General features: G+C 41.5%; 1 protein-coding gene across 1 annotated transcript; it reads right to left on the bottom strand.

Moving 5' to 3' along the window:
* Nucleotides 1-276: 276 nt before the first annotated feature.
* On the bottom strand, nt 277-27128 carry SLC35F4 (solute carrier family 35 member F4). The gene is made up of 7 exons (XM_044231211.1): nt 26961-27128; nt 22435-22732; nt 17469-17688; nt 8221-8346; nt 6212-6404; nt 2863-2952; nt 277-713 (listed from the first exon to the last, which is right to left on the bottom strand). The coding sequence occupies exons 2-7, from the start codon at nt 22650-22652 to the stop codon at nt 472-474; spliced, it is 1089 nt and encodes a 362-aa protein (XP_044087146.1). The 5' UTR covers nt 22653-22732; nt 26961-27128; the 3' UTR covers nt 277-471.

Below are 27128 nucleotides of genomic sequence, written 5' to 3'. Positions count from 1 at the left end.
TTCTCTTTTGATAGTTGTTTAATTACTTCCCAGCCTTCAAACTTAAGGGTCTTATTGGACTTAAATATATATATATAAAGTGTGTATCCTTTACATGTGTTATCCTCTTATGCAACTTTCTCTGATGGAACAAAAATATTTCAGTTTCCAGTGAGGGTAAGGTCATGATAAACCCATAACTTAGTAGAGTCTCATGTTTTCAGGAAATTTTGCAAATTAGGGGCAGGCAATTCCCTCTAAAACAGAAGAAATAGAATAAAGATGAATATATTTTAATAAAAAAATTTTATTATGATTATTTACACCAGTTCCTTGATAAGCATATAAATGTAAACTTTTATCCTTGGCATGATTTCACCTATGACATATACAAATCCAGAATTAATACTGTCATTTGAGTGTACAGGTAGTGAGAAAAATTTACTATATTCACAGAATATACATACACGTGCATCCAAAATGGGTCCCTCGTTAAGCCAGGGGTATAGACACTGTCCCATTGGCCCTGCTTCTGGTCCGCAGGTGTACACTAGAATCAGTGATGTCCTCCACATGTTCCTCACTCTTCTTTTCCTTCAGGCTGTTGATGAATCTCAGGGTGATTTCGTCCCACTCCTCTGGCAACAGCATCAGCAGAAACCCAATGCAAATGACAATGGTAGCAGCCAGGCGGACGACATTGAAGATCACCTCCTGTTTCAGGAGATCCACAGCTAGGGAAGAAAAATCAGGTCTATCACAGGCTAGGACTGCTTCTAAGCTTTTCTGAGAATAATAACCACTGTCAGTGCTACTTCTAGAAATTTCTAAAGTCTCCCTTGTTCTTTCAACAAGGTGAATGAATGAACTTCCTTGACAACTCCACTCCTCACTTTCCTTTGTCCATATCATTCTATTGTTGCCTTTGTTTGCTTTCTATTCTTCTCTCTAAGTCAGATTTATCCTCAAGGCTCATGTCATCTCACTTAGTTGCCTCTGCAGTTTTATTTCTCGAAACTTCTCCTCTGCATCCCTTCACACTTACCCAGATTCACTGGGCTGCTGAGGATTTTCCAAATGGGCCACGTTTGTTAATGCCTACATTTTGGGACCTCCTGTTCTTTTTAAAGAATTTTTAATGGAGGTGAAGTTCCTACAAAATAAAATAAACTCTTTTCACATGAATTTAGTGGCATTTTGTAGGCCACAGTGTTGTACAACTGCCACCTCCGTCTGATTCCAGAACATCTCCATCACTTCAAATTCAAACCCCTTATCCCTGAAGCAGTTACTCCCCAAGCCCTTCCCCAACCTCCCAATTCCTGTGTGGGAATCTGATGTTTGTTTCCATGGATTAACTTGTTCCAGAGATTCCATATAAACGAAATCACACCAAATGTGACTTTTTTGCATGGGGCTTCTTTCACTTAGCACAATGTTTTTGAAGTTCAACCATGTGGGAGCACGTACCCATACTTCCTGCCTTCTTATGGCTGAATGATAGCCCATCGTATCACAACTTGGTTATTGGTTCATCTGTGGATGGACATTTGGGTGTTTCCACTTTTTGGCCACCATGAATAGTGCTGCAATGAGTGTTCACATACAAGTATATTTTAAGGTCTCGTTTTCTGTTTTTTCAGCATATGTACCTAGTAGTGGAATTGTTGGTAATGCCCAGATTTTTCTATTTACGTGGAACGCCCATTCCTTCTCATATCCCCACCATCCAGCAAATCCCTTCATTCATTCTCTCTTTTGGCTTCTTACAGGAAGCCCTCCTGGATGCCCCTCCTGTGTGCTCTCAGAGCATTCATTACACACCTCTATCAATACAATTCTGTCTCTACGTTGTAACTACTGAATTCTTTTTTCTCCCTCTGTACACTACATGGTTCAGAGTATACATACAAACTCTCACCAGCATTAGTACTGTTCCTGACATGTCCTAAGTGCTTAGAAATGATGTGTTGAATGACTGGATCCCTAGGTGAATGAATGAACTTCTTTGACAACTCCACTCCTCACTCATATTTCTTTCCTCCGGGTATCTGGTAGTCCCATGAGTCTGTCTCATACCATTTGGCATTTGCTAATAAATCCCACTGTGGGGTGTTAAGTTATTTCATATATGTTGGTCTTGTTTTTCCAAATTTGGTGTAAGTTTCTTAGGGGAACAATAATATCTTTTCCCCTTCCCTGTTTCTTCTACAATTCTCCACACAGTAAAGGCTCAATGAGTACCTGCTGATTAGGAGTACCGGGGCAGAGAAAGTTGGGTACCTGAGACTTGGAAAAATAAAATCTCACAGTTAGGACTGTATGGTCTTCCAAATCCCTCACTTTCATAACTTGCTCCATTGACACGTTTCACTCTAAAGATCATCCTGGAAAAATAGCCTCTCTTCTTGTTCCCAAAGTGAGCCCAATTGCTTTTTCCTGTACGTATTCCAGAGGGCCATCTGCTCGGCCCCCAGGAGAAGCTTCTGCCGCTCCCCACGGATAGTCTGACGGGGAGCCCACACCCTGAACATTTCCTACACTTTCATTAGTGACGTTTACTTGAGAGCCCTCGGCTGGGATGCCTTTTGTTTCCACAGGACTTCCTCTAAAAATATCGCAAAATTAGGTTGTCAGGGAGATTACATGAAACCCAAATGATACATTTGGTATTTAATTCTAAAAGCACGACTGAGTAAAAACAGTGTTTATAGCTGCAAATTTTAAATCTGCTGCATAGTTATTCTGTTGTCTGCCACCTTCCCGATATTTAAAAACATCTTCCAAGGCAAGAGACATAATTCACAATTGTTCGAAGAAACCACTCAGCGTGTGAAAGGAACAGAGGCAAGAGATGGCTCACTTGTCATATGCGACTGGTACCTGCATTTCCGGGGACGCTGAGCACGGTCCCAATGGAGATCAAGATTGGGTATGTCAGCACCACGCCGACATTCACCAGGATGTTGAAGGCTGAAAAACACAGGAGGATACAGAGGATGAAGGCAAACTGATCTGCTGGGCTCTTTCCTTCTTCACGTAATAGAACCAGTGTTTTTGCTAAACCTGCCTTCTACACAGTCCGCACCTTTGGTCAATTAATCCTCTAATTTGGGAGCCAGATACACAAGTATCTCCATTGAAGTAGTCTATTCTCTTCTCCTCTGTCACCTTGGCTGCCTGATCTCTTGCCAGTTGGCTGGCAAAGGGCGTTTAGAACAAATCCAAAGCAGTGAAACAATCAATTCAGGACACTGCTTATTAGCACTATAAAGGCAGGCTGGGGCCAGCCAGAGGTCGGGAGCAGAGGACTGTTTGAAGTTTGGATTTTTTCCCTTTGTTACTTTGTTGTATGACGCCATATTCCTGGATAATGAAAAGGCTCTCCTGTTACTGCCTAAACGAAGCTCTATCCAAGGATGGTCTATGCTGTTTTATTTCCTTTCTCTCGTGGTGAGCATCATACAGGCAAATGAAAGTGTGTTCGATGTAATGCACTGAACCCCAGGGCTGTTTTCCACATCCTGATTTGTGCACAGATTATCCAAGGGCAGGGCCACAGAACCAAAGGAAGGTATAACTAGATATATTTGAATTAATATTTTGGACCTTTTTAGTAAAATATAAAACAATCATCTACCCCCTACAAAAATGATCAAAAATGCATGTTTTTGAAAGAAAAACTATGATAAAAAAGAGGAACAATGATAAACTACATAGCATTATTTTATTTCATTTCATTTCAAGTAGGTTCCACACGGAATTTGGGTTTTGTGATGGTTCCTGGCTAGGTTGATTTTGGCCAGGAAATTGGGCACTTTTAATCAGGATGTTTGGGTCTTAAGAGATCAGGACCTGAGCTGAGACCAAGACTCTGATGCTTAACCCACTGAGCCACCCAGGTGCCCCTACATAGCATTATTTTAATGGATTTCAATTGTGTTTCTTTTAGGGGTTGTTTAGAGAGACAAATATTAACAACTAGGAATGGTCCTCAATTCAGAGAGATCTGTATGTAAGTGATTAAACCATACTGCCTATATCTCTAAGGAACCAAAGATGGTTCTAGAACTACTCCAGGACAGTGTTTATTCTTCTACTGCTATTTATAATCCCTACCTTAATTAAGCCCACTAACTTTGTTATCTGGAGTCACTTGGGTTGAACTTTCATAAAACATGGGCTCCTTCATAATTATTGTACAATAGTCATGGCAATCAAGGCAGAGGACCTTCCAAAGTTAATAATTGTTTTTCCTTCATGGCAGAGCTACAATGGGAATGACTATTCCAGCCCCTCAACTCTTTCCATAGACTCAGGGAGTCAAATACGGCACACTCTAGCAAGTCAGGAAGGTATTTAACCCTACACAGATTTTGCTAATCTCCTGTACTGCTCTTTTATTGGCTGAACTGGATTATTTCAGCAGATTGAAAGTACTGGTATTTGGGTGAGAACTGAGCCCTTCCCACTCAGCTAAAAACAGGCGGCTTCACTGAAATGTGTTGTCTGTTTTTAATTAGTTCTTTAGGTAGAACACTTACTCATTTTTCTGACAACCTAAGGACAAAGATATATAATTCAATATGCTATCTGTAGCATGAGGCCTCACCCAAGTTTCAGTGGGACACAGACATGTCAGGTGAATGGACCAAGCCAAGGGACATATGTTGGTGAAGGGCTACTTTGCAGTAAGCTGGAGATCATGCATACATGATTTTTTTTAAAAAGATTTTATTTATTTATTTGACAGAGAGAGAGCTCACAAGTAGGCAGAGACGCAGAGAGAGAGGAGGAAGCAGGCTCCCTGCTGAGCAGAGAGCCCGATGCGGGGCTCGATCCCAGGACCTGGGACCACGACCTGAGCTGAAGGCAGAGGCTTTAACCCACTGAGCCACCCAGGCGCCCCGCATACACGATTTTGACCAGGAAATTATCGAGGCACTTTTAACTAGGATGTTTGGGTCTTATGAAAACACTGCTATTGATTTCTACTCAATTTAGCAGAGGTTATGAAAGGTCATAACTACATATCTTTCGACTTCAAAAGTAGAATTCAAAGACCAACAATCAACATTTGATCCTTTTCTGGTCTCAGACTCCTGCCCCACCCGCTGCATAGGGGCCTGGGCCAAAGTAGAGAAAAGATAACCCAAGGCTTCTGTGGGAATGAAAACCAGGCCAATGGTTTTCTCCCAGGAACTGCAAAGCTGCTTTGGATTATGCCACCTTGATAAAAGATCAGCTGAGGGTTGGCAGACATCCTGTAGGTCAAGTGTGGTAGGAAAATGGGGATCAGGCAGAGGGGGCTGTCCTTGGGAAGGGTGAAGACAGAGGAGCAGAATGAAAGTCATTTGGTTCTGAGTAAAGGGACATTGAGTCATGTAGCCGGTGCTGTTGTTCACCTGCTTGGGGAGACAAGAGTGGGCTCATTATTTTTCAGGCTCCTTTTACAGTGGGTGACAGAAGAAGCACAGCTGGAAAGTCACAGTCCCCTGGTTGCTCAGGTGAAGCTGACCACCCTGAGTCTGGGGAATTTGGAGAGAGAACATTAAAAAGACTCCAGGTGATTTTTTTCTTGGTCACCGACTAGGCACAATCTACTTAGCAGGGTGACCAAGTCCAGTTCTGCCTTCTCTTGCTTGCTGAGGGCTTCCTATCTCAAATTCATTCTCCATACACAGCCCGAGCTGGCTGACTAAAATGCAGATGGGAGCCTGTCTCCTCTGCTTAAAGATTTTTAAATGGATTTACTCCCTTTAATGGGTTTCCAGCTCCTTCATGACCTGTTTCTTTCCAGAATGTCATTTCCTTCTTTCCTCCCTATTCTTCCTGCACTTGGTGCTCCAGCCATTTTGATCCACTTTGAGTACCTTGAATGTACCATCTCCTCTCTCCCTCTGCCTGGTGCACCATGCTATGCTGGAACACAGTGACATCATACAGTACAACATGAAGAATGGTCAAGGCTGTTTGATGCCCAGTGGTGATCAGAGTGGTCTAGGCCTCTAACTCACACCTTACTTCATGAGAGACATACCAGTTGAACATCTCTGATCTATACAAGCAATAGCCTGCAAAGAACCTTCTGACCATTAGCCAACCTTAAGTAAGTTCGAGAAACAGAAGACAAAGTTTCCCAAGGGAATAACCCTACTATGTTCATTTATCTAATCCAAGGAAAGGTCAAAAGTGATGTAGGAAATGGAAGGCAAAACCCAGGGCCACTTACCCAGCCACAGCCCGGCCATGCCACAGAGATAGCCCCACGGCAGAGCTGCAAATGATGACCAGTGCTCTACCTTGGTGAAATACAGGATGACCGGGGTGAAAGAGATGAAGATCAAATTGAAGAAACCCAACGTGGAGACAAAGTGTGCTGCTTCACCGAAGTTGGCACTTCCGAGAAACATCTTGAACAAGACCTTGGATTGGGAAAGAAACTCCTTAGCCACACAGTTAGAGACTTGGCTAGAGCAGAAAGGCAGGTTCTACACAATGAACTGACCAACTCAAAGTTTATCCTCTATTTCTTCTTATCCCACCATCTCCATGACAATAAATGGGCCATTGAGGTAAGTAAGATGCCCTGTGGTCTTCACATGAAACAGCAAATGCCATAAAATGAATTCTTTACGATGTTGGAAACAACTGCAGGCACTGTGTTAACCACCATCAGGGATGGGTATAGGGTGAGTGATAACTAAGCATGTAGACAAACCCAGGAAAATCTAGGGCTGAGATGCCGTCAGTTCTTCCCCTCAAGGATGGGATTCATTTTACCCATAATCTGACAGATACCAAAAACTAAACTAGACAGAGAGACGATCATTATGTTGTTGAGAGATGTAATAATGATGCCTTGGATTTATAAGCACTTTTTTCTTGGAGCTTAACTTATTTTCACAAATACTCTGTTTATTCTCCAGATTAACAAAAAATTTTTTTTCTGGATATAAATCTGTGTGCAGAAGAAGGTAGCAAGGAGGTATGAATGGCCAACATACAGTCACGTTGGGCTGAGGAGGAGCCAGGGGTCGAGTTGATAGTTCTTGGCTTTATAACCCTTCTGCTTCCTATTTTAATCCTCAAACAACATAGAACAAAGCAGATCTTTCCAACGGCACACATTTGATTTTATACGTGTCTGCAAATGTTACTGCTCCCAGGATGAGTACATCTGTGACATGGTCAGGAGAATTCTCTTGAAAAGACGGCCATCCCAGTCACATAGCAATTCCATGTGTTGCTTTTAATTTCAACTGAACTTATTTTTTTTCTCTTGAGAGACTTAATCAAGAGAACTTGACCACGTGCTGTTCTTTGGTCTCATTAGACACCTCAGAGGAGTTTCAGTTGGGGGCCAGTTAGACACTAATGGCAATTGAGTGAAAACTTGTCAAGCCTGTCACAGAATCAGTGGGCCAGGAAATGTCAATATGGAAATAGACTCAGTGCCCTCGGAGCCGCAGTATTGGTGAATCATCAGAACAGGCATCCAGGAGGGATGCGAAGGGCGTTTCCTGCTTTTCACAGAGCATTTTCTCATTGAAGCACCAAGAGAGGTGAATGTGGAACAGTGCCTTAGCGACCTCCTGAAAGCTGGCTCTCAAAAGTGGCAGCTCCAGCAGAGAACGAGTGGTAAGTACATAGTGCAGACCCAGAGTATCCACCAGAGAGGAAAGGAGGCCCTTCGTTTCACTAATAACAGGAGTTCCTGTGGCTTCGGGTTAATACGTAGCAGTCAACTCACGAGTGACAGCTTGCTTGTAATTTTTAACACCTCATTGGGTTAAGGTAATGACTGTAGGCAGTTAACATAAAGAACCTTAAAGAGAGGAGGGGGTCCTTCTCAGCCCCCGCTGCAACTGGTTGATGACTGTGGATGGGCAGAGGTGTGGAGCATGGGCTTTGGAGGTGGCTAGTCAGAATTTAAATCTTTCTATCACTTCCTGGCTGTATGCCCCTGGGCAAGTTACTAATCTTTTAAGCCTCAGTTTCTTCATCTGGAAAGTGGGGGTAAGTGCCTGTGCCTCAGAAAGTTGAGTCAACACAGGTGAAAACTTCTGGCAAGTGCCCAGCATGTAGCAAGTACCCAGTAAATGGTACTTAGTCTTATTTAAACCATCTTTTTTTTTTTTTTTCTCATGCCAAGACTTTCTTTGTCCTGGCTTCCTTTATTACTTGAGTTTAAGCTACAAATGACAGCCAATGACATTAAAAAAAAAAGGCACAACATACCTTATATAATGCAGATGTAGAGGCTGAGCCCACTGCGAATGCCACACCTATGATCGAATCTGTATGGAAATTATCTGCATATGCCATCATGACGATGCCAGTAATGGCCATGATTGCAGCGACTATCTGTCAAATAGAATGCAAAGAGATTAAAAAAAAACCCTGATGCCTCCATATCTCAGGGCAAGCAATTGAAGACTTCATGAGAGTTGCTAAATGCTTCCTCAAACCCAATTACCTCTCGTACATCTCTGTTTCAATGCAGGAAGGGTCAGTATTAACAAGAAATCAGTATGCTCATGAGATATCCAGACAGAGAATATAAAAGCTGCTCACATTCTAATTAAGGGCTAGTACTTGCAGTTTAATCTTTTAGCTCAACTTCTTAGAGATTAATATACATGTTGGTGAAATAAATTTAATAGGATTTCCTAATCCTCCAGAGCATTTTTATCTACAGTGTATTCTTTTGCTTCAAATAATTCAGCATACATTTTCATCAGCTTCTCAGATCAATGCATGATTTTGAAGATTGACACATAAACAGGACTTGACTAGGTAGATATAACATTGGTGCAGCTAAGAGACAAAATTTAGGCCAAGGGGAAAAAAGGAAAGTGTGCCATCTCTCCCAGTGATTTATAAGGAGGGAGTTGAGTTTGCACTGGCCATTGGTGTGTCAAATGGAAGCTAGCTCTTCCTTTGATTTACATGCAAATTAACCACAAAAAGATACACTTATCCCATTACTCTAGAGCGTTAACTGTATAAAGTGAAATATTCATTTGATTAAAATAATAATGGTTTAATATAAATTGATATGATCCTGGATCTATTCAAAACAGGGGTCCACTCCCTTAGTGAAATGCTGATTTGCACCTGTTTCTGAAATTATCTTGATCTGATTCCACTGGAAAACATTTCAAAGCTATAGTACATAGTACAATGACAGCCCCTGGGATGGGGAACAATATGTCATTTCCTTGTGAAATAGTCTCACTGACTTTTTAACCAAGATGTATGTAACTTTGCAAGAAATATATAGGCACCTGGCGGTTAACTTTGTTAAGGTTCAGTTCTGAGTATTCCCAAATAAATCAATTCCTCCAAGATAGCTCTTCTGCCTATGTGACTTTTTTTTTGGCACCTCCGAATATTATTAGTGCATTATTTATTACAACAAAATGGAGCTCTTCAACATGTGACTGTAGACTCCCTCCAGGCCAGTGAAGAGTATGATAGCGATGACACATAGAATTTAGATGCTACTAAAGCAATTCTTTTGCTAATGACCACCAAAAGCAAGTGCACTGTTGGTTTCAGTCTTAGCTCCATACTAAACATCCTTTATGAAAAACAGCAGGAGTACTTGAGAACAGACGCTGACATGTCAGCAGTGAAAAACCGTCTTCATAAAGCGTTTTTCCAGGAGGCTGCTTGATGGGAGGCGTTTCTCTTGCTGAGTGAATATCATATTCTGTAAAGCTCCCAGGCATGTGTTCTAGTTAAGCTTTGCCTCTCACTAGAGGGAATAGAATCTAATACACACACCACGAGGTGTCAAGGAAACTTTCCAAACAAGAAGTAATAGACTCATAAATAAACATGGGGAGGGGGTTATCTAGAGCTGGAAATTCTGTGAGGGCGATCATTTTCTTCAATTTGGGGACTTACAGTTCAGCCCAGGACCTGCAATGATCCTCTGAGCAGTCTGATTTCAGAGAAATGAAAAGGCACATTAGACACTGGCATTTTCTGATTTGCTTTCGTGTTTAAATAATGTTCATGGGTCAAAGTGTTCAGGTCCGCAAGCGGATTTCCCTCCTAAGTCTGAGCTTGTAGGACAATAAGTTTGAATCAATATTTGTTTTCTTTCGGCCAAGCGTCAGTTGTGTTTTCTTGTTCAGATCAAGAAAGGGTTATTAGAATACAGTATTAATCATAATGAACTTTAACATGATGTGCTGTTTCATATTTAAAATTATTAAAATTATTCTATAATATATAATATCTGGGTTTAGGCAGTTAGGCGTAATATAGAATTCCAGGTTTAGGGAACTAGGAAAACAGTCTATCCAAAAAAAAAAAAAAAAAGGCAAAAACAAGAACGCTTTCTGGAAAGCGATGACCATTTAATACTATTACCGCCCCCCCAGGGTATGGCTTCAGTTAGAAGCACTTCCTTTTCTGAGTCAACATTTAGTAAAAATATATACACGTACTATGTCTATTATAAATTCCCAAGATAGGAATTGGGTATGGACAAAGATTATAAATTTTATAGCAATTCAAAATTACAACTGCGATGGGCCTTTTAAAGAGCTCCATTACATTTTATATTCAAGTGCTTGTGGAAATATTAGCTGGACTACTTAAGTTGACATATCAATTATAGCAGGGTCTCCTCCAATTGCCTTCATGGAGAGGAGTGTTTTTCACATTGGGGGGCCAACAGTGTAGTTAGTTAAGTTCTCAAAGCATGAAAATCTGAATGTTTGAGATGTTAGAAAAATTCTTCTCTATGGTATAAACAGCAATTTATAGGTGTTATAGGTTTCCTGGGAGGAAAAGATAAGTTAAATTATTTTCCACATTTTTAATTTAAATTTCACAAGTATCTAACAGAACAAATTTTCTGTGGTTCTGTTTTAAGACACGTTCGATGTGTTTCTTATCTACACAGCTGGAACTCAGGGAAGAGAGCTCAGCAATTCTAGGAAATGCAGGGACATGGCTGTGGGTGGGTGGTGTGGGAGAGGCTTAGTGGAGAGGTCATTCAGATGATCCCAGAGTGGCTCTCCTTGGCACCACTGGCCAATTGCAGAGTAGATACTTTTTGAATTTTCAGAAAACAAATAGTGTAAGCACAGATCTGAGTCACAGGTATTTTCAGAATTGATCAGTTACCAGGGAAGGATTCATAGTCTGTTCTTTTGAACAAAAAACACAAAATGATTCTTCTTGGGCTTGGGATATGGGACATGTGCCTGCCGGAAGCCTGTGCCTGAAATCCTGGGTCAGAAGTGTTCCTATGTGCGCACCTACACCTACATAGGGACAGCGCCCCGTCCCTCAAATGCCTTTGAACACGTGAGCATCCAGATGAGGGATGCTTCTGCTGAGAAGACACCATCTCCTGTGCCCTCTGTGGCTCTCCTCCCAACCTACACCAATTCCAGCCCTATAACCAACCAGAGTGTCTAAATAAGACAGAAGACTGACTCACCGCTGCCATTCCCTGAATCTGGTTCAGGTGAGCATGTTCGTAACCATAATGACCACAACAATGCCAAAGCCTAATTTTCAGCTTTGGGAAGCCTCTCGGGCCTCTCATGTCATGGTGTGCCCACCTGGGGCAAGTACCCCAAAGAAGAGGATTTTGTTAGCTCATCTGCCCAGCATACCTCTTAAGGGACATTTCCTCCTGAGCCAACTACATTCCACCGCAGGTTCAGCCCCCTCTGAGAGCCTCCTGTCAACATTCAGAGCTAATCAGACGGGCACCATGAGGCTGGCTGAGTGTGTTCCTCAAGCCCAAAGATGGCTTTGGAGGTAAACATTCAGTAATGTCACTGTGCTATTGACCACATGTGACCCTGCATGAAAGCTAGGCTTCTGTCCCCTCTCAAAGGATTCATCTGTATACATAAAAGCTAGAGGAACATCTGGCTTTTGGCTGTTTTCTTTTCTTGTCTCGTCGTTTTATTTATTTATTTATTTATTTATTTTTGTCTCAGGCCTTCAAAACCACAGGGATCTGGCCCTTCTCTTGATCTCTGTGAGGGTTCACCAGCCTCATTACATTCACTGCTTCCCCCACTGACAAAATGGTGCCCAGAATTATTATTTGCGTAATGATACCAGCTCTTCTAGGGTCCAGCGTATTGAGGTGAACTTTTAATCGCTTCTCTTTCTAATCGAAACTGAAATAACTTCCCTTAATTTGCCTTAGTTAACAGCATTTCTAAATCTGGGTGAGCATGGAGGAGCTCCCCTGACGCACAATGGATCCCTGAATAGCAAGCCTACAGCAGCCTCTAGTGTGGAGACCCTCAAAGGTACGCTGCTGGCAGGGCTGTACTCAAGTCCAAGACTAAATGTCCAGCTGAAGGTGGGATACACATGAATAGCTTGGCTGGTGAGAACTGCACTGATGATCATTCTTTTTCTCTTTGAGTTATTTAAATAGAGTCCATTTTCAAGGAAAACCAAGGCTATGCAGAATCCTTAAGCTTGTCCACATGCTACATTTAAGGTTCCATGAAGGTGAACCATCTGTTTTCCTCAGATCCAGTGAAATTGGACAAGAGTTGAAGTGTGAGAAATGAAAGAAGTGGGCAGAGGGCAGAGTATAGCCATACGGATTTGTGTGTGTGTGTGTGTGTGTGTGTGTGTGTGCAGAGGGTGCCTGGGGACAGACAGTTCGAACCAAGTTGTGCAGACCCCCAAACCAAGATTCTCACCCGCCACCTCTCAACACACATCTATTTTTATGTGAATAAAATCCATCTGAAAATGATCTCCAAGGGAGACCAGGAGAGAAAAGAGGGAAAGAATGGCCAGATGGAAAAACTAAAGGGTGTGCCTGGAGGATAGAGCAGATCTATTGATGGTATCTTGTTAAGGGGTTATGGATTCCTTGCGGGGGGTAAAATTGGAGAGCATTCCACTTCAGCTTTCTCCCCCTGTGTTCACGAATTTTTCTCTTGCCAAGAGGGGGACGATAAGGATGAATGCCAGTACCCATCCTCTGCTGCCTCCTCCAGGAAGCATGAAGGTTCTGGATAGAGGATTCTGCACGGCCCACGATTGCACAGTTACGACATAAATGTCAACCAAAGGCAGGGTGGAAACCAAAGTTTATCTTGACTCTTCTCTAAATGCATAGTATTGGCACAAGTCAGTAACAGCCTAGCTCCAGTGTCCTGATGTAGGGCACTCTGGAGCCCAATTTGAATTCAGAGAAGTGCAGATTAAGCAGCGAAAGATTCCGTTTAACTGACATACCCTAGTCGGTCCGTGGTGGATCTTGGAAAGTGTCCAAAAGAGCCACAGTTTGGAGGGTTAGCTGCATAGGGACCCAATTACAGCTAGAAAAATATGTGCGTGTCAAGCCAAAGAGACACAAATTCATTTCCTAAATCTGCTAAGGAAGTTTGGGTTCTGCTGAACCATTCGCCACCCACCAATTGTCTTCCTCCACTCAAGCAAATTTAAAAATGAAAGAAATTTTCAATTAACAATTTAAAAAATAAGAGAGGGACAAGATCTAAAAGATGAGTTACTTTTCAGATTGGACTGCAATCAATACCAGTGACAGAGGAGAAAATCCCCAGCCAGTGGTTCATTTTCTTTGTAGAGAACTTTTTTTTAAATTAAGGGGCTTTTCAGGAATTGAAGAGCTCTAGCTAAACAAGACAGGATCTTGAAGATGGGAAAACACCCTACTTCAAAGCTGCTAGAGCTGGATTCTCACCAACATTTGTGCAACTAAAAAAAAAGGTCTTTTTAAAAAGTTTACTAATTTCCATGGGATGATCATATTACCAGTTGTAATCGACTACTCATGAAAGAGGTTTTAGCACACCAATATTTACCAGCGAAGTGGCTGAAATGATTTTATGATAGCAAACTGAATGTGCAACAAATTACCTTTCCATCGATAATGCAATTAATATTCTAAGGACACAAAGTATTAAAAAGTTATTCATAAAACAGAATTTGTTTTTCCATGAGCAATTACCTTGTGCCAACTGGGGCTCCAGAGAAACACATGTTAACTGATTTTATAACTTAAAGCATCCTTCCTTCTGTCTAGGATGTCATTTGTATGTGAAAAACAGAAATAGGGAATGTGATCATCTTAAACACGAGCATCCTTTGGGTCAAATGAAAATTACAATCCAAAAGCAATCTATCTCTAAACTTCTGAAGCCTGAGAGTGAGTAAAATATACAAATTGTAATCTGATGACCGAAAGCAGCACTTGAACTATTTAAAAACAAAACAAAACAAAAGACTAGTCCAAGTGAGGTGGCTCTGATTTGATCCCGTCTGAAAATGGCAATGAAAATGGCATTTACGTTGTCCATGTTCTGTGAGCTCTCCTTTAATTTCTCAGATGACCCAATTACATATGTTCTCAATATGTCTCAGGAAAAAAGAGTTGCTGAGACTCTCAAAGGCAAAATGCTGAAGATGTTGTGGCTCTTTTCCTATCCCATGGCCTGATTACACGCATTGTCAAAATTATACCTTGACGTTCTTCTGGAACATGGCATTAAACACTTCCTCATGTTTCCCAGTAAGGAGCAAAGCATTTTGTGGTTTGTAAAAAGAAAACTATATGACTTCCACAATGCTTGACATTTATGTTACCATTTTGCTATCTATGATGTCTTACGTATGTACTTATTAACAAATATATACAACTCATTGGATATGTAATGATTTTTTTTTTTCCCTATTGGGTCTTACTACTTACGGATGCTCTAGTAGTTTTCTAAGGTTGCTGTCATGAATTACCACAAACTTGGTGACTGAAAACAAAAGAAATTTATTCTCTCACAGTTCTGGAGACCTGAAGTTCAAATCCAGCAGAAGCATGTTCCCAACAGCAGCTCTGAGAGAGAATACATTCCTTGACACCTCCAGGATCTGGGGGCCGTCCCAGGCTTCTTGGGTTTGTGGCCATGTCACTTCACTCTGATCTCTCTCTCTGCGCTCACATTGCCTTCTTCTCTTCTGTGTGTCTCTCCTGTGTGTGTCTCTTATAAGGGTATCTGCTATTGGAATTAGAGCCAACTAAATAATCTGGGATGATCTACTCTTTTCATCCTCCTTATGTTAATTATGTCTGCAAAGACCATTTTTCCACATAAGGTCACATTCACAGGGTCTGGGAATGAGGATGTGGACAACTTATTGGGGACCACCCTTCCACTAGAGATGCCAATTTTCGAATAGTGATGGTCTGTAGTCTCTAGGCAGATTTCCTTAATGTGTGATTTAAATAGAAGTTACACAGCTGAGTTTTTGTTGCTGTTGTTGTTTTTTAAATCTCAAGTAAACACTGAATCTCTTTTGATAGGACATTTTGCAAGAGTAAGTACCCTGTTTAAATGCATTCATTCACTCTAATACAACTGATTTTCTCATTGGTAAATCTAATAGTGAAGGTATTGATTCCCTTTTGGTATTCAGATGCCATTGAAAGGGCAGAAAAGCCCCTAAATCTCTTCTTTTTCCCTCTCTTCTGGCAAGGCCTTCTAAATTCTCATGCGTAATCCATGGTGATGGCAGATAGAAAAGAGAAAGATCTCATAAGCATAAATTTATGTAGTATATCCTCAAATATCACTGAGTTTTATTTTGTCCCCTGCATTATTCTGGGTGCTACAGACAGAGGCAGAGTTGGCTTCATGGACATATGACCTTTGCAGATGCATAGGGTCCCATGATTAGAAGGGCCTTGCCCTTGGTTTCATGCTGTGCTGTTGCTGTGTTATTTAAGAAACAAAACAGATCAACATAGGGGAAGGGAAGGGAAAATAAAACAAGATAAAAACGGAGAGGGAGGCAAATCATAAAAGACTCTTAACTCTAGAGGACAAAGAAGAGTTGCTAGATGGGGGGCCCATGTGTGTGAAGGGGGATGGGTTAAATGTGATAGGCATTAAGGAGGGCAGTTTTTGTGATAAGCACTGAGTATTATATGCAATGATGAATCACTAAATTCTACTCCTGAAACCAATACTACACCATAAGTTAACTAGCTTGAATTTATTTATGTATTTTTAAATTTAAATTCAATTAGCCAGTGTATGATATCTTATTCGTTTCTAACTACCTTGAATTTAGATAAAAACTTGGGGGAAAAAATAAAGCTGCTTTAAAAATTAAAAAAAAAAAAAGGAGTGGTCCCTGTGTTTTCATTTAGCATTGGGCCCCACAAATTATGTAGCTAATCCTGAATGGAGCAGTAAGCAAATACAGGGATGGTCCCTGCTCTCAAGGACAGGTCAGGGGACCTGATGGTAAGCAGCCAGTACCAGTGTTCTCCATATAAAAACATTAAACCTTTTGGATGGCGAATCTAAGTTAGATGGTGGAGAGTGTGGTACCACAACTGGGTATGGTAATGGATCATGGCCTGGTTCAGTTTCTCATCTTGTCTTCTACCATAGCTTTCTACTTCTTGCTCGTGTCAGGCTTCAGTTCTAAATTTCCAAGCAACATCTCCCAAGATACAACCAGAATTTCCTATTAAAAAAAAGTTTTAAGGGTTAATGGCTGTCATCAACTCTCTCTCTAGTATTCATTTCAGCATTTAAGGGGCCAGAGACCTGATATCATTGTAACAGGAACAATATTTTGATAGAAAAATATGTTTCAAATCCAGTCTTAGACTCCTATTTCAGAGAACAGTAAGTGTGTGATGTTTATCTTCTGGGAAAAGCTTTCCATTTATACCTCTTTCTAAAGAATTATGTTCTCAATATTTTCATCACGGTGGCGTGCCGTGCCAGGTTAAACGAATGGGATCTGGCTCCTTAGAGCTGCATGGGTTTCAATCAATCTAACCTAGAACAAGAATACAAAATGATTTTTTTTTTTAAATCAATATTACTTCTGAAAGGAATAAACTCAGAACTGAAGTGGCTGGTGAACGTTTAATATGGTTCAATTAAGGATTTGTTACCCCAAAGTACAAATTGTTGCTTTTCGTTCCATTTCTAGATTAGTCACCCAAGATACAGAGCCACTTTTAACAGCATTGTGCCATTACCAGTGACTTTAATTACTGTTTGGGAACCTTATCTACTTACACCAATGTTAATTAACTCCATCTTGGGGTCGGGGGGAGGGAAACCATGAGGGAGTTGTCCCAACATATGTTGATTGAAAAAAAAAATCATAACCTTTAAGGTGGCTAATTTTCTCAGACCCTTCTTTCCTGAGGACAGAAGGAGTTGATCACACCATTAATTCTAAAAAAAGAACTTATTTTCCCTGGTCTGTTTTTGGGCCTCCTGTTGAAATCAGCTGACTGCCCAAGGGAGACCATCTCTTTATCCTTTCATGATACAGTAATTGCCTGCGTGTCCTAATGCATCTTCAATTTCCAGTTTGTACTCAGAGCCAATGGGGAAAGTTTGACAGAAATTCCATGGGACAGAGGAGCTCTCCTGATGCCAAGGATTTACGATTATAGGCGGCCTCACACATCGAATCAAGTGCGCCATTACCCTCACTCCCATGAACCTGTCTTTCAGCACGATCCACGACAGCAAGAAGACAAAGGCTTTGTTACAACAGAACAGAGCAGAGACATCCGTGGCTGTCAGCTTCTTTAAAGCCAGTAAATACAGGTAATTAGTCAAAGTCCATAGAATAGAAAAGGGAGCAGTTCTTTTAAGAAAGAGCTTCAATGTCAGACCATCTTCACCAAAAATCCGGCTGCATTCCCTAGGAAAGAAAAAGAGGTTAATTGTCAGGTACTAACTGTGACACATTTTGGGTTGTCTAACTCTTGACAGCCATTTTCTGGTAAGAACACAAACACTCAACACCCATTGTTCATCCGTCGAACTTACTTACTTGCTTACCCAGGGCTCCCACCTATGGAGCACAACGGGGGCAAAGGGCTTCATGGACAAGAGCCCACGTCCCCCAGGTGCAGAGCTAGGCCCTTTCCTACCTAGATATTCTCTCAAGATGGCTGGGGCAGCCAGTCTGCTGCTGCTGAACATTCTCAGAGAAGTCTGGAGAAATACAGAAATGAGTAGTTTCTAGGATTACCAGCTATTAGACAAGAGAGAAGACTCTTTCCCAAGGGGGTGACTACAACAGGACCAAGAGGGCTGCCACTGTGTAAACAGGTAGAGACAGCTTGCAAACCTACAAACTGTGGAGAGCCACACAGTTGGGGATTTGATTTTTCCTAAGGGGCAAGACCTCTTTTTAATGTATCTGCCCAGTTGACTAATTTGTTTTTCCTCTAGCATTTCTAAGACAGGAAAAAAAAATGACGCAAGATTCTATGATGACCCAAACTGCTAAAACAAATAAATTAAAAAAATCAAACTCAGGTTGTATGTATATACATACATTAGGTTGCTTTGGAGGAATTATCTGAATTTATTGTGTAAAAATAATCACTTCGGTTAAATGTTTGCTTTGTTTGATTTCTGACTAAGCTGATTATTTAACCAAAGGTGCCATTTTATTTTATCAAAGATTTTTATTTATTCATTTGACAGAGAGAGAGAGAGAGAGAATAAGTAGGGAGAGCACCTAGGCAGGGAGGCAGAAAGAGGGAGAAGTAGGCTCCCCACTGAGCAAGGAACCTGCTGTGGGGCTCAATCCTAGGACCCTGGGATCATGACCTGAGCCAAAAGCTGAGGTCAAACTGAGCCACTCAGGTGCCCTCAAGGGGCCATTTTAATAAAAATGTTCAAACTATTGATACGAACAGGCAATAATGATGTGATAAAATTATACTGTTTGTCTGACTATGGACTGAAAACAGACTCACCATTGGGATAACTCAGCTTTATTTTTTTCCACGCAGTTGTTCATGAGCATCCAGGCATTTACTGGGCAACAATCCTGTGCTAGGCTGTGTATTTTCAAGAGTAGTATAACTACCTTGTTGAAAGCAACAAGCTACTGATGTTTGCTTGTTGTAATGAAATCTACATGGTTCTAGCTAGTACTAGCACCATTTCTCCTCCGGCTTTTTCTGAGAAGAAACAATTGTGCCTCAATGTTTTACAAACCAAAATCATCTCTAGCCCATGTTTGCCCCAGCATATGAAGCAACTTACCCTATGGAGGGCCACATGGAGGGAGGGAGTGACAAAGTGGTGAGGCTTTAAGCACAGGAGTATGGCCTTCAATGTCAAGTCTCACGGAAAACACTGCATCCAAGCAGCTGAGGATGCTGGGAATTGTAAGCCAGTGAATCCCGGGAGGTTAAAAATGCATAATGCACACATAGAAACCTGTGTAACAGTTTACTTTTGATGCGGGAGACAACTAAAAGAGGAGGATTTTTGTAAAATAAAAATGCAATTTCCCAAAAGTAATTTTTAACCTGAAAGAGACAAAATCCAAGAAGGGGTAAGATAACCTAAAAACAAAGTATTTTGTAAAGTAAACAGAAATCACACCTGCTCAAGGAAATGGAGGGGCATCTCTTAAGCCCCACAGCCATGGAGAGACACTGAATCAGAGCCACATACATACCAAGCAGCAGTTGGCGCAAGGGATCCTATCTCTCTGTCCTCACAAGGGGTCTGCTCTGTGAGAAAGTCAGCCAGGCAGAGCTGGAGCTGCTAGTCACGGGCTCATCCTGACAAGTGCTAAATGGCTTTTGAGATACACATTGATGAAGAAACACAACAAACACATTTCTAAGGAAAGGACTTCTTTTCATATTGCTGGCCCTGGCCAGGGAGGGTTCTTCCTTCCCAGAGCCCACTGTCATGCTGGGTTGAGTGCTCTCAAGCAAAGACTTTGAATGCAGGAGAGCACACATTCTGATGCCGCAGGGAGGCACAGTGACAGGGAGAGTTTTCTTCCCCAGTGTGGGGGGAGGGGCAGAGGCTGTTTTTTTCACGTGGTCCTCCCCCACCCACCGTGTTGGCTTCCTTATTGGTCCCCTCTTTTTCCCTTCTCTGCCTGTCAACCTTCTCCCTGTTTGTCCCTGCCATAGCAGAACTTAAAAATGTTCTCCATTCAAATGCCTGTTTATGGGTGTAGGACCTTATGTTATTTAAGCATTAAGTGCTCAGAAATGTGAAAATTCAGAGAAAGATAGGATGTCTATAGATGAGCAAGTAACAGTGAGTGTCTCCTTGGGATGATGAGATCAGAATTTCTAGGCATTAGCCACTGACAGGTGGCAAATTTGGATTGAAGTTAGAAGCTGGGGACACTAGTACATTAATGATGCCCAACATCGGGGCACCTAGGTGGCTCCATCATTCAAGCATCTGTCTCTTGATTTCGGCTCAGGTCATGATGTTAGTGATAAGAAAAAGAACTGAAAATTCTTTCATACAATTCAAGAGAAAAGAAGAAAATAGTCAGAGGATCTGATGCTATGGGACAAATTCTGTTTCCAGTATTACATACTAACTCTCTTTTTCCCCTTGTTCTGCCGTGAGAGCTCCGGGAAGTGCCTTCTTGGCAGATGGTGTTAATGAGTCTACAAGGAAAATAAGATGAAGGATCTCAGAATTTTCTGGCAATGTTTACCTCTCCTATGGAGGGGCCCTCTGGAGAATATTCCTTTCAAAGACCATGTTTTCTGTTTGACAATAACAGCTCTTTGATTTGGTTTCAGACATGGCCAACTTCAACCAACTTGTACTCACAGGTGGAGGTGTCTTGCCCAATCACAGGTTTCGATAAATTCGGAGTTAGTCAGACATAAGGGATGTGGTGGAGATGAAGTTGATTCCCGAAACAACATTTCTGTCAGCAGCAACCTCTTGTAAATGTGTTATCTTAAATAAAGCCAACTTGGCATGCTTTGAGGTGTTCTGAAGCACAACCTCCCATACTAAACTCTTGTTTTTATCAGCATGTGTATCTAAACCACAGGAGCATTGGAGTAGAACATAGAAGCTATGGATAAGCCATTTTCAAACAGGGAGAATTTTAGTTTGATACTCTTGTTCCCTGAAATTGCTTATGAAATATTGTTATTAAAAAAGACCTTGTGTCCCAACTTCATGTCTATTTGATGGGAATCAAATACAAAGTATCCTTAGCAATTACAAACAGGTGTAAGGCTTATTTCTGTCCTCCAAACCAGAAAACATTTATTACTTTTATATAGATTTTGCTTAATTTTAATTGAATAGTCATGGATACTGTGGAAAATCAGCACAGAGTGTGACTTTAATATTTTTGGCTGCTTCTAAGCTGGTGAAAGAAAGTGGAAGTTGAAGATAGACTCTTTGCAGTTTGTTAAGTTTTTAAGAATACTCTGTTAATGCACATCTTTTCAGGAAGTACAGGGCAAGAAGGAAAGGTGATTTTGGCTTCTCCAAGATGAGTTTGTTGTCATTCTGCCAAGGAACAGTAAGTGGGTGTAGAGAACTGTCCCCCTCCCACTGCCATCCACTGAGGTCTTGACTACTGTTTTGTCTCCATGATGAGAGTGACTGTCCTGGAAGTTATTCCTTCCCTCTAGGCCTTTCCTCTTCGAGAAGCTGTCTGTCAGCAAAGGTTCTTTGACCCAAATGCTGCCTTTTGCCTTCATCGAGTGCTGGGCAAGACTGGTCCTGCCAGCTTCCGGAGCTCTCCGAGATGGGGCTGCAGAAGCCAAGTTTAGCACAGAACAACTACTAGAACTGTGGCACTACCAAGTTCGTAGCTGGTGAACCAATAGTAAAAGTCCCATGTGCTCCCAACCAGCAAAGAATAGCATCTTCTAAACCTCAGGGCTGGCCTGCCTAGGTGGCTCAGTTGGTGGAGCATCAACTCTTGGTTTTGGCTGAGATCATGGTCTCAGGTCATAAGATTGAGCTCTGTGCCAAGCTCCCTGAGTCAGACTCTCCACTCAGTAGGGGGTCTGCTTGAAATTCTCTCTCCCTCTGCCTACCACCCCACCCCCAACCCTGGTCATAAATAAATAAATAAATAATCTTTAAACCATTAGGGCCAAACTTCCTTTTTTGTGAAACCAGATCATTTTATCTGCTTAGGTACCACAGTGTCCCAAATACTGAGCAAATATTTTTGTAACAATTAATATTCTTTTCTGGGCTTGGGCCAATGGGGTATTCCCTTAAAGCATGACTTTCAGAGATAATTCTGGATTTAAATCTGGATCCTGTTATTTAGACCTGTGTGACCTTGGACAGGTCATTCAACTTTTCTAAACTTGTTTCCTCTTGTGTTAACATAAGAATAATAACACTGCCTTAAAAGATACATGTTACCAGCAGTGATGATGAATTAAGATAAGATCTACAAAAGCACCAGCACAGTGCCTGGCATGTGACAGACATTCAATAATTTTGGGGGGGGGGGCGCTGATTCTCTTTCTTAGTGCTCATGTATTCATTACCAACCTTAGATCCTGGCTTTCCACACTCCCCTAGTCAACTCAGTTCATCATGACACAGAGAAGAAATTATGCAGTTTCATAAAATTATTTTAAAACATCTTGCACTGGCCCTTTAACATGAAACCTACCTGAACTTTTTCATCGGAGATTGTTTTTCTTGAGCGGTGGCCAGATGACCGGAATAATAGACTGGGAAAAACATAATGTTCCAGTTTGTTGAAAACCAAGTCATGAAAAATGGACAGTAGAAGTTCTTGTAAGTAATTTTTACAATCTGTGTGGTTCCAACCCAAGACGATGACACTGACAAGATGATCAAGAGTCCCCAGACGGCCTTCAGAACCATGGACGTGCAAGACTGGCAGCGAGCCTTGATTCTGTTTTCTTGGCTGCTGTTCTCAGGATGAGTCTGTGTTCCATCATCCCCTGAGCACAGGAGAGGAATACAGATGTGTGGAAATCAGGTTATAGGACAGCAATCAAAGAGGCAGACAGTAGTATCATCAGGGTTTTGCTTTTTTACCATCATTTAAAGAGATTAACTCTGGCTCCCTTTCTCTCCCGAATCTTTGCTCTGTAAGGTACAGTATGGATCTTGACCCCCACCCATTGTTAAGGCCATGACAATGCTCATGAACTTGGTGGATGCTGTGCTGTTCTTCCAGGTACTCTAATCTCTTCTTCATGAAAGCATTACATATCTCAGCTCCAAAGACTTCGACTTGGCCACATGACCTGCTTGGTCTAATCAAACATGAACAGAGATGTGAAGTAGGCTGCCTCCCAGGAGAACTTTATGGGCATCACAAGGTCCCATTAACCTCTCCTGCTCATCTTCTTTGTCATTCGAATAGAAAAAGCCAAATAGGAGCTGCCCTTTTAGTCTCTGTGGGAGAATGAGCAGAGCCCAGTCAAAGCAGCCCTGTATCCGCTGACATGAAAAGTAAGTGAGAAATAAATATTTGTTGTTATACTCTACCAAGGTGGGGTTTTTCCGCCCCCACCCCCCGAAACTGCAGCAAAGCTGACTATTAAATTGAAAAGCACCATGTCCCAGAACAGGGCAAATCCTGACTACACAAAGTCATTTCCCACCTTGGAGCAAATTACAATTTAATGTATTTCTGGGAGCACAATGAGTTCTGCTTTGTATTTTGACATTTACTAAGAAAATTTAGTAGCATTTTTTTACATTAAAAATAGTCAAAATTCTCTAAAAGTGACAATCATAAAGGACTTCTTTCTTGATAGAGAAACAAATTCAACACAATAAATTTATGCACTTGTTGGGAGGTTAAAAGGGAGAAGTCACTGAGTCCCCAAGCTGAGATCCCAGGTATTAGAATACCAAGGGAAGGGAGACAGAATTGTCTGCAAGTTCTCTCCTGTCTCCAAGCACCTCCTTTGAGCACAGGGTTTGTCCAAGGAGTTAAGAAAGTGGTATAGGCTGCAGATTGTAAGTGGTAGCGGATGGGTTTCTTACTTTCTCTCTCCAGAACCTACTCTCTCTCCCACTAAATGTGGTCCTATTGCTTAATAAGCCAGGTATGACCACCCCCCTGGCGTAAAAACTTTCACCCAGGTAATGCTTTCTAATATAATTATTTGGGAAGGGAGTAGAAAGCCTTGAGGGCGAATTCTGAATTGGGGAATATAAACCGAGCAATGACAAACACAGCGATTACTGTATGATTTCAAAGTCTTCTGAATGGTACTGGATTCTCAGGACCTAAGCCTCTAGAAGATGAAAACTGGTCTTCTTTTATTTATGTGTTCAGCAAAATCTTATAGAGATCACCAGGAGCTAGTTAGCTATTTGGGTCCTAAGGGTTCAAAGATGAAAGACCTGAGCTCATGGCCTAGTGGTAAACCAGAAAACACATCCAAAATAGTGTGTTAGGGCCAACAGAAATAGTGTGTTAGGGCCAAGAACGGCAGATACAAGGCCATGTGGAAACAGAAGAGGGGCACTTGTTAAGTGATGGGGAGGGAAATGTCGGGAGAAACTTTCATGATGTAGTAACATTGACATGAGTCTGGAAGTGTGAACCAGCTAGCTCCCTTTACTGTGTATAGACAATTCCTGCTCTTGATAACAGTCCTGCAAATCCTCTCTATAATCATGTGGCTTATGCAGAGAGCAGAGGGGGAAAATATAAAATGAGTGAGAGGGTGGAATAAGAGACTCTTGTCTTGGGAGTCTGGCAAGCAAACATTAACCTACCCAGTAAAGTAGATATTATCACTCCCATTTTACAGATGAAGAAACTGAGACTTGTGTTAAAAGTTGTCCAAGGTTGAACCTACATTGGTATGACTCTAGGGTCCAAATCCTTTTATTCTGAATACTCATTCTGTCTAGGTTTCAGGCTTCAGCTCTTCATTCAACCCCTGGAAATTTCAGAAATGGTCTGGAGAAAAAATTCTGTTTCCTGACAGGAATGGTAGCCTGGCTTGAGGCTGAAGAGTAGGGATGCCTAAGAGAAAGGTGGACTCTTCAGATTACATTATTCTTGGGGACCATCTCACCAAGGAGGAATGATTCTATAAAGGTTATCAGTATCCCGTTAAACTGATACCTGCCTTTGCTGTCGCTTTCTTCATAGACTGCTTGGTGCCACCATCGTACCATGGACAGTGCTCTTGATGCCCCCATAGCATCGAACCATTCTTCTGCTAGCTAGATTTAATTGTTGCCGATTCTTTAATTTCACCATCTATCAATATCATAGAAAGACTGGGTCCCCAGAGCTCTTTTATTTTTCTGGTGGTTTTAAATTCTCTGCAGTCCTGCTTAGATGTATGGTTTTGTATAGACCATTAAAACTGATATACCAGGAATTCCATCCATTACCATGAAATTTGGTTAGAGTCATTAATGGCAGAGGCCACTGGAATTTGGAAACCTGCGTGCAACCATTGTATGGCCCTGAGCTCATGTTTGATTCCAATCTTAGCTTCTTTATCTGTCAGTGATAACACCTGTCTCATGGGATTCGTTTTGAGGTTAAGTACATCACATTCATGAAAGCATGGTGAGCTGCTCTTCAGATCATTCTCCTTTTCTCTTTTTTCTTCAGTGCCCTGGAATACCCCCCAAGTGCCTTGTGAATCATCGCACAAAGTAAATTATGTCCTCTGTGATCTTTAATGGTATAGATTTTAAAATTTGTAGTCTGCCTAGGATAGATAGAGCACGTCTTTATTAACCAGTATATTTAATTAACTGGAACATTCTATTCTGCAGATAACTGGAATAATAGGAATATTACTGCAACTTATTAAAGCCAATTAAAACTTTCTGAAGACTTAAGATGTCATTTTCTTCATTTTTAAAAAGAACCTCAGCCTTGGGGTCAGTAGCTGCTGAGATACTATTTTAAAATACTGTCACTTTTTGAAAAATCTTTTCTTATATATATATATAAAAACCCAACCTCTTCTCAAATTAGGAGAGCCCTAAAAGAGGCTTTTCTATTTCTTGTATATCTTTGTTGACTGTTCCCCATCCATACTAAGCGCCCTGAATTTCATTCTTTTCTCAAAGTTCTGTTTTATTTTCAACTACCCATTTATTTTGGATGGAGTCTTTGTTGTTTTTGCTGTTTTGTTATTGTTTTTAAGGATGAAGATATTTAATATGTTATTGAACAAACCGAAGGAATGAGTGGAAGGACACTGAAAATGCAGGTGGCAGAGATGGAGAGGAGGTGATCATGGATGTGGCGAAAGGAGTTGACATTGGAACGGTAGAAACATGCATGTTAACGGTGGCCCCAAAATATGGTAATTGGCAAACAAAAGAACAGAGACATCGTGGCACAAAGGAAAGCATCTGTTGGCATAGGATTGTTGATTGTTTTCACTCTTTTCAGAAGTGGAAGGGCAGTCACATGACAAGAGGAAGGGAGTAAACTGGGAACTTGAGCACATTCTCTGTGGAAGGCAATGAGATGTCCACTGCCAAACAGGACAGAATGGGCAGCAGCCTAGTAGACTCAGCTACATCGGAAAATGATAAATTTGCCAGGAAATCCCTAGATCTGCTATCAGATTTATCTAGCAATTCTAGTAATCTGAGTAACTTGGGAGTTGGTGGGTGTGGTCAAGCGGATGTGAGGAAGAACTAGAGATCTTGATTGACCAGTAAATGCTGATCAGGGAGGCAGTGCAGTGTCCTGAAGAAGACATAAAACTGGGAAAACTAGAAGGATTCCAAGGACTTCCAATTGTGACAAGCACAAAAATAGAGTCTGTGATTTTACTGCTGTTTTTAATCTCAGAGAGGGAGAGCGCTATTACTGCATCCCAGGGTTGAGATCAAAGATGCAGGGGTTTGACATCTGAAGATGAGAAAGATGAGAAGATGAGAAACTAGTCACCTTATAAACTTAACTGGATGTCACTGTTTAATCATGTGTTAAGCCCTTTAACAACTGTCTCTGTTGTCCAGTTTCTCTGCTATATTGTACACCACTAATAGATCCTATCTATCCATTTCCCTTCTTCCTTCTTCCACTTGATAAACCTTCCCACTCCCACCCCTGAGAGTCCATGTAACTTCTCTGTGTTCTGGGCCAATGGTACCATCTTTCATGGCTGGTTAGAAGGTTACCTAGATGTACTGTTATTTAAGAGGAGGTCACCAGGGTACCTGATCTGTTTGGCCTTTCGACTCTGTGTCCACAAACTCCAGAGGATCCTCGGCTCTGAAGTTCAAGAATAGGAGCAGAAGAATCTTCAGTGACAGAAAGAGGGGACAGTTGTCTGCTGATGCCACTGTGGGAGCTGGGGCAGTTGGCTCCTGGTTTACATCGAGTTA

The sequence above is a fragment of the Neovison vison genome, chromosome 13 (assembly GCF_020171115.1).
Source record: "Neovison vison isolate M4711 chromosome 13, ASM_NN_V1, whole genome shotgun sequence".
Classification (NCBI taxonomy): domain Eukaryota; kingdom Metazoa; phylum Chordata; class Mammalia; order Carnivora; family Mustelidae; genus Neogale; species Neogale vison.
This window is presented reverse-complemented; position numbering and strand designations above follow the sequence as displayed.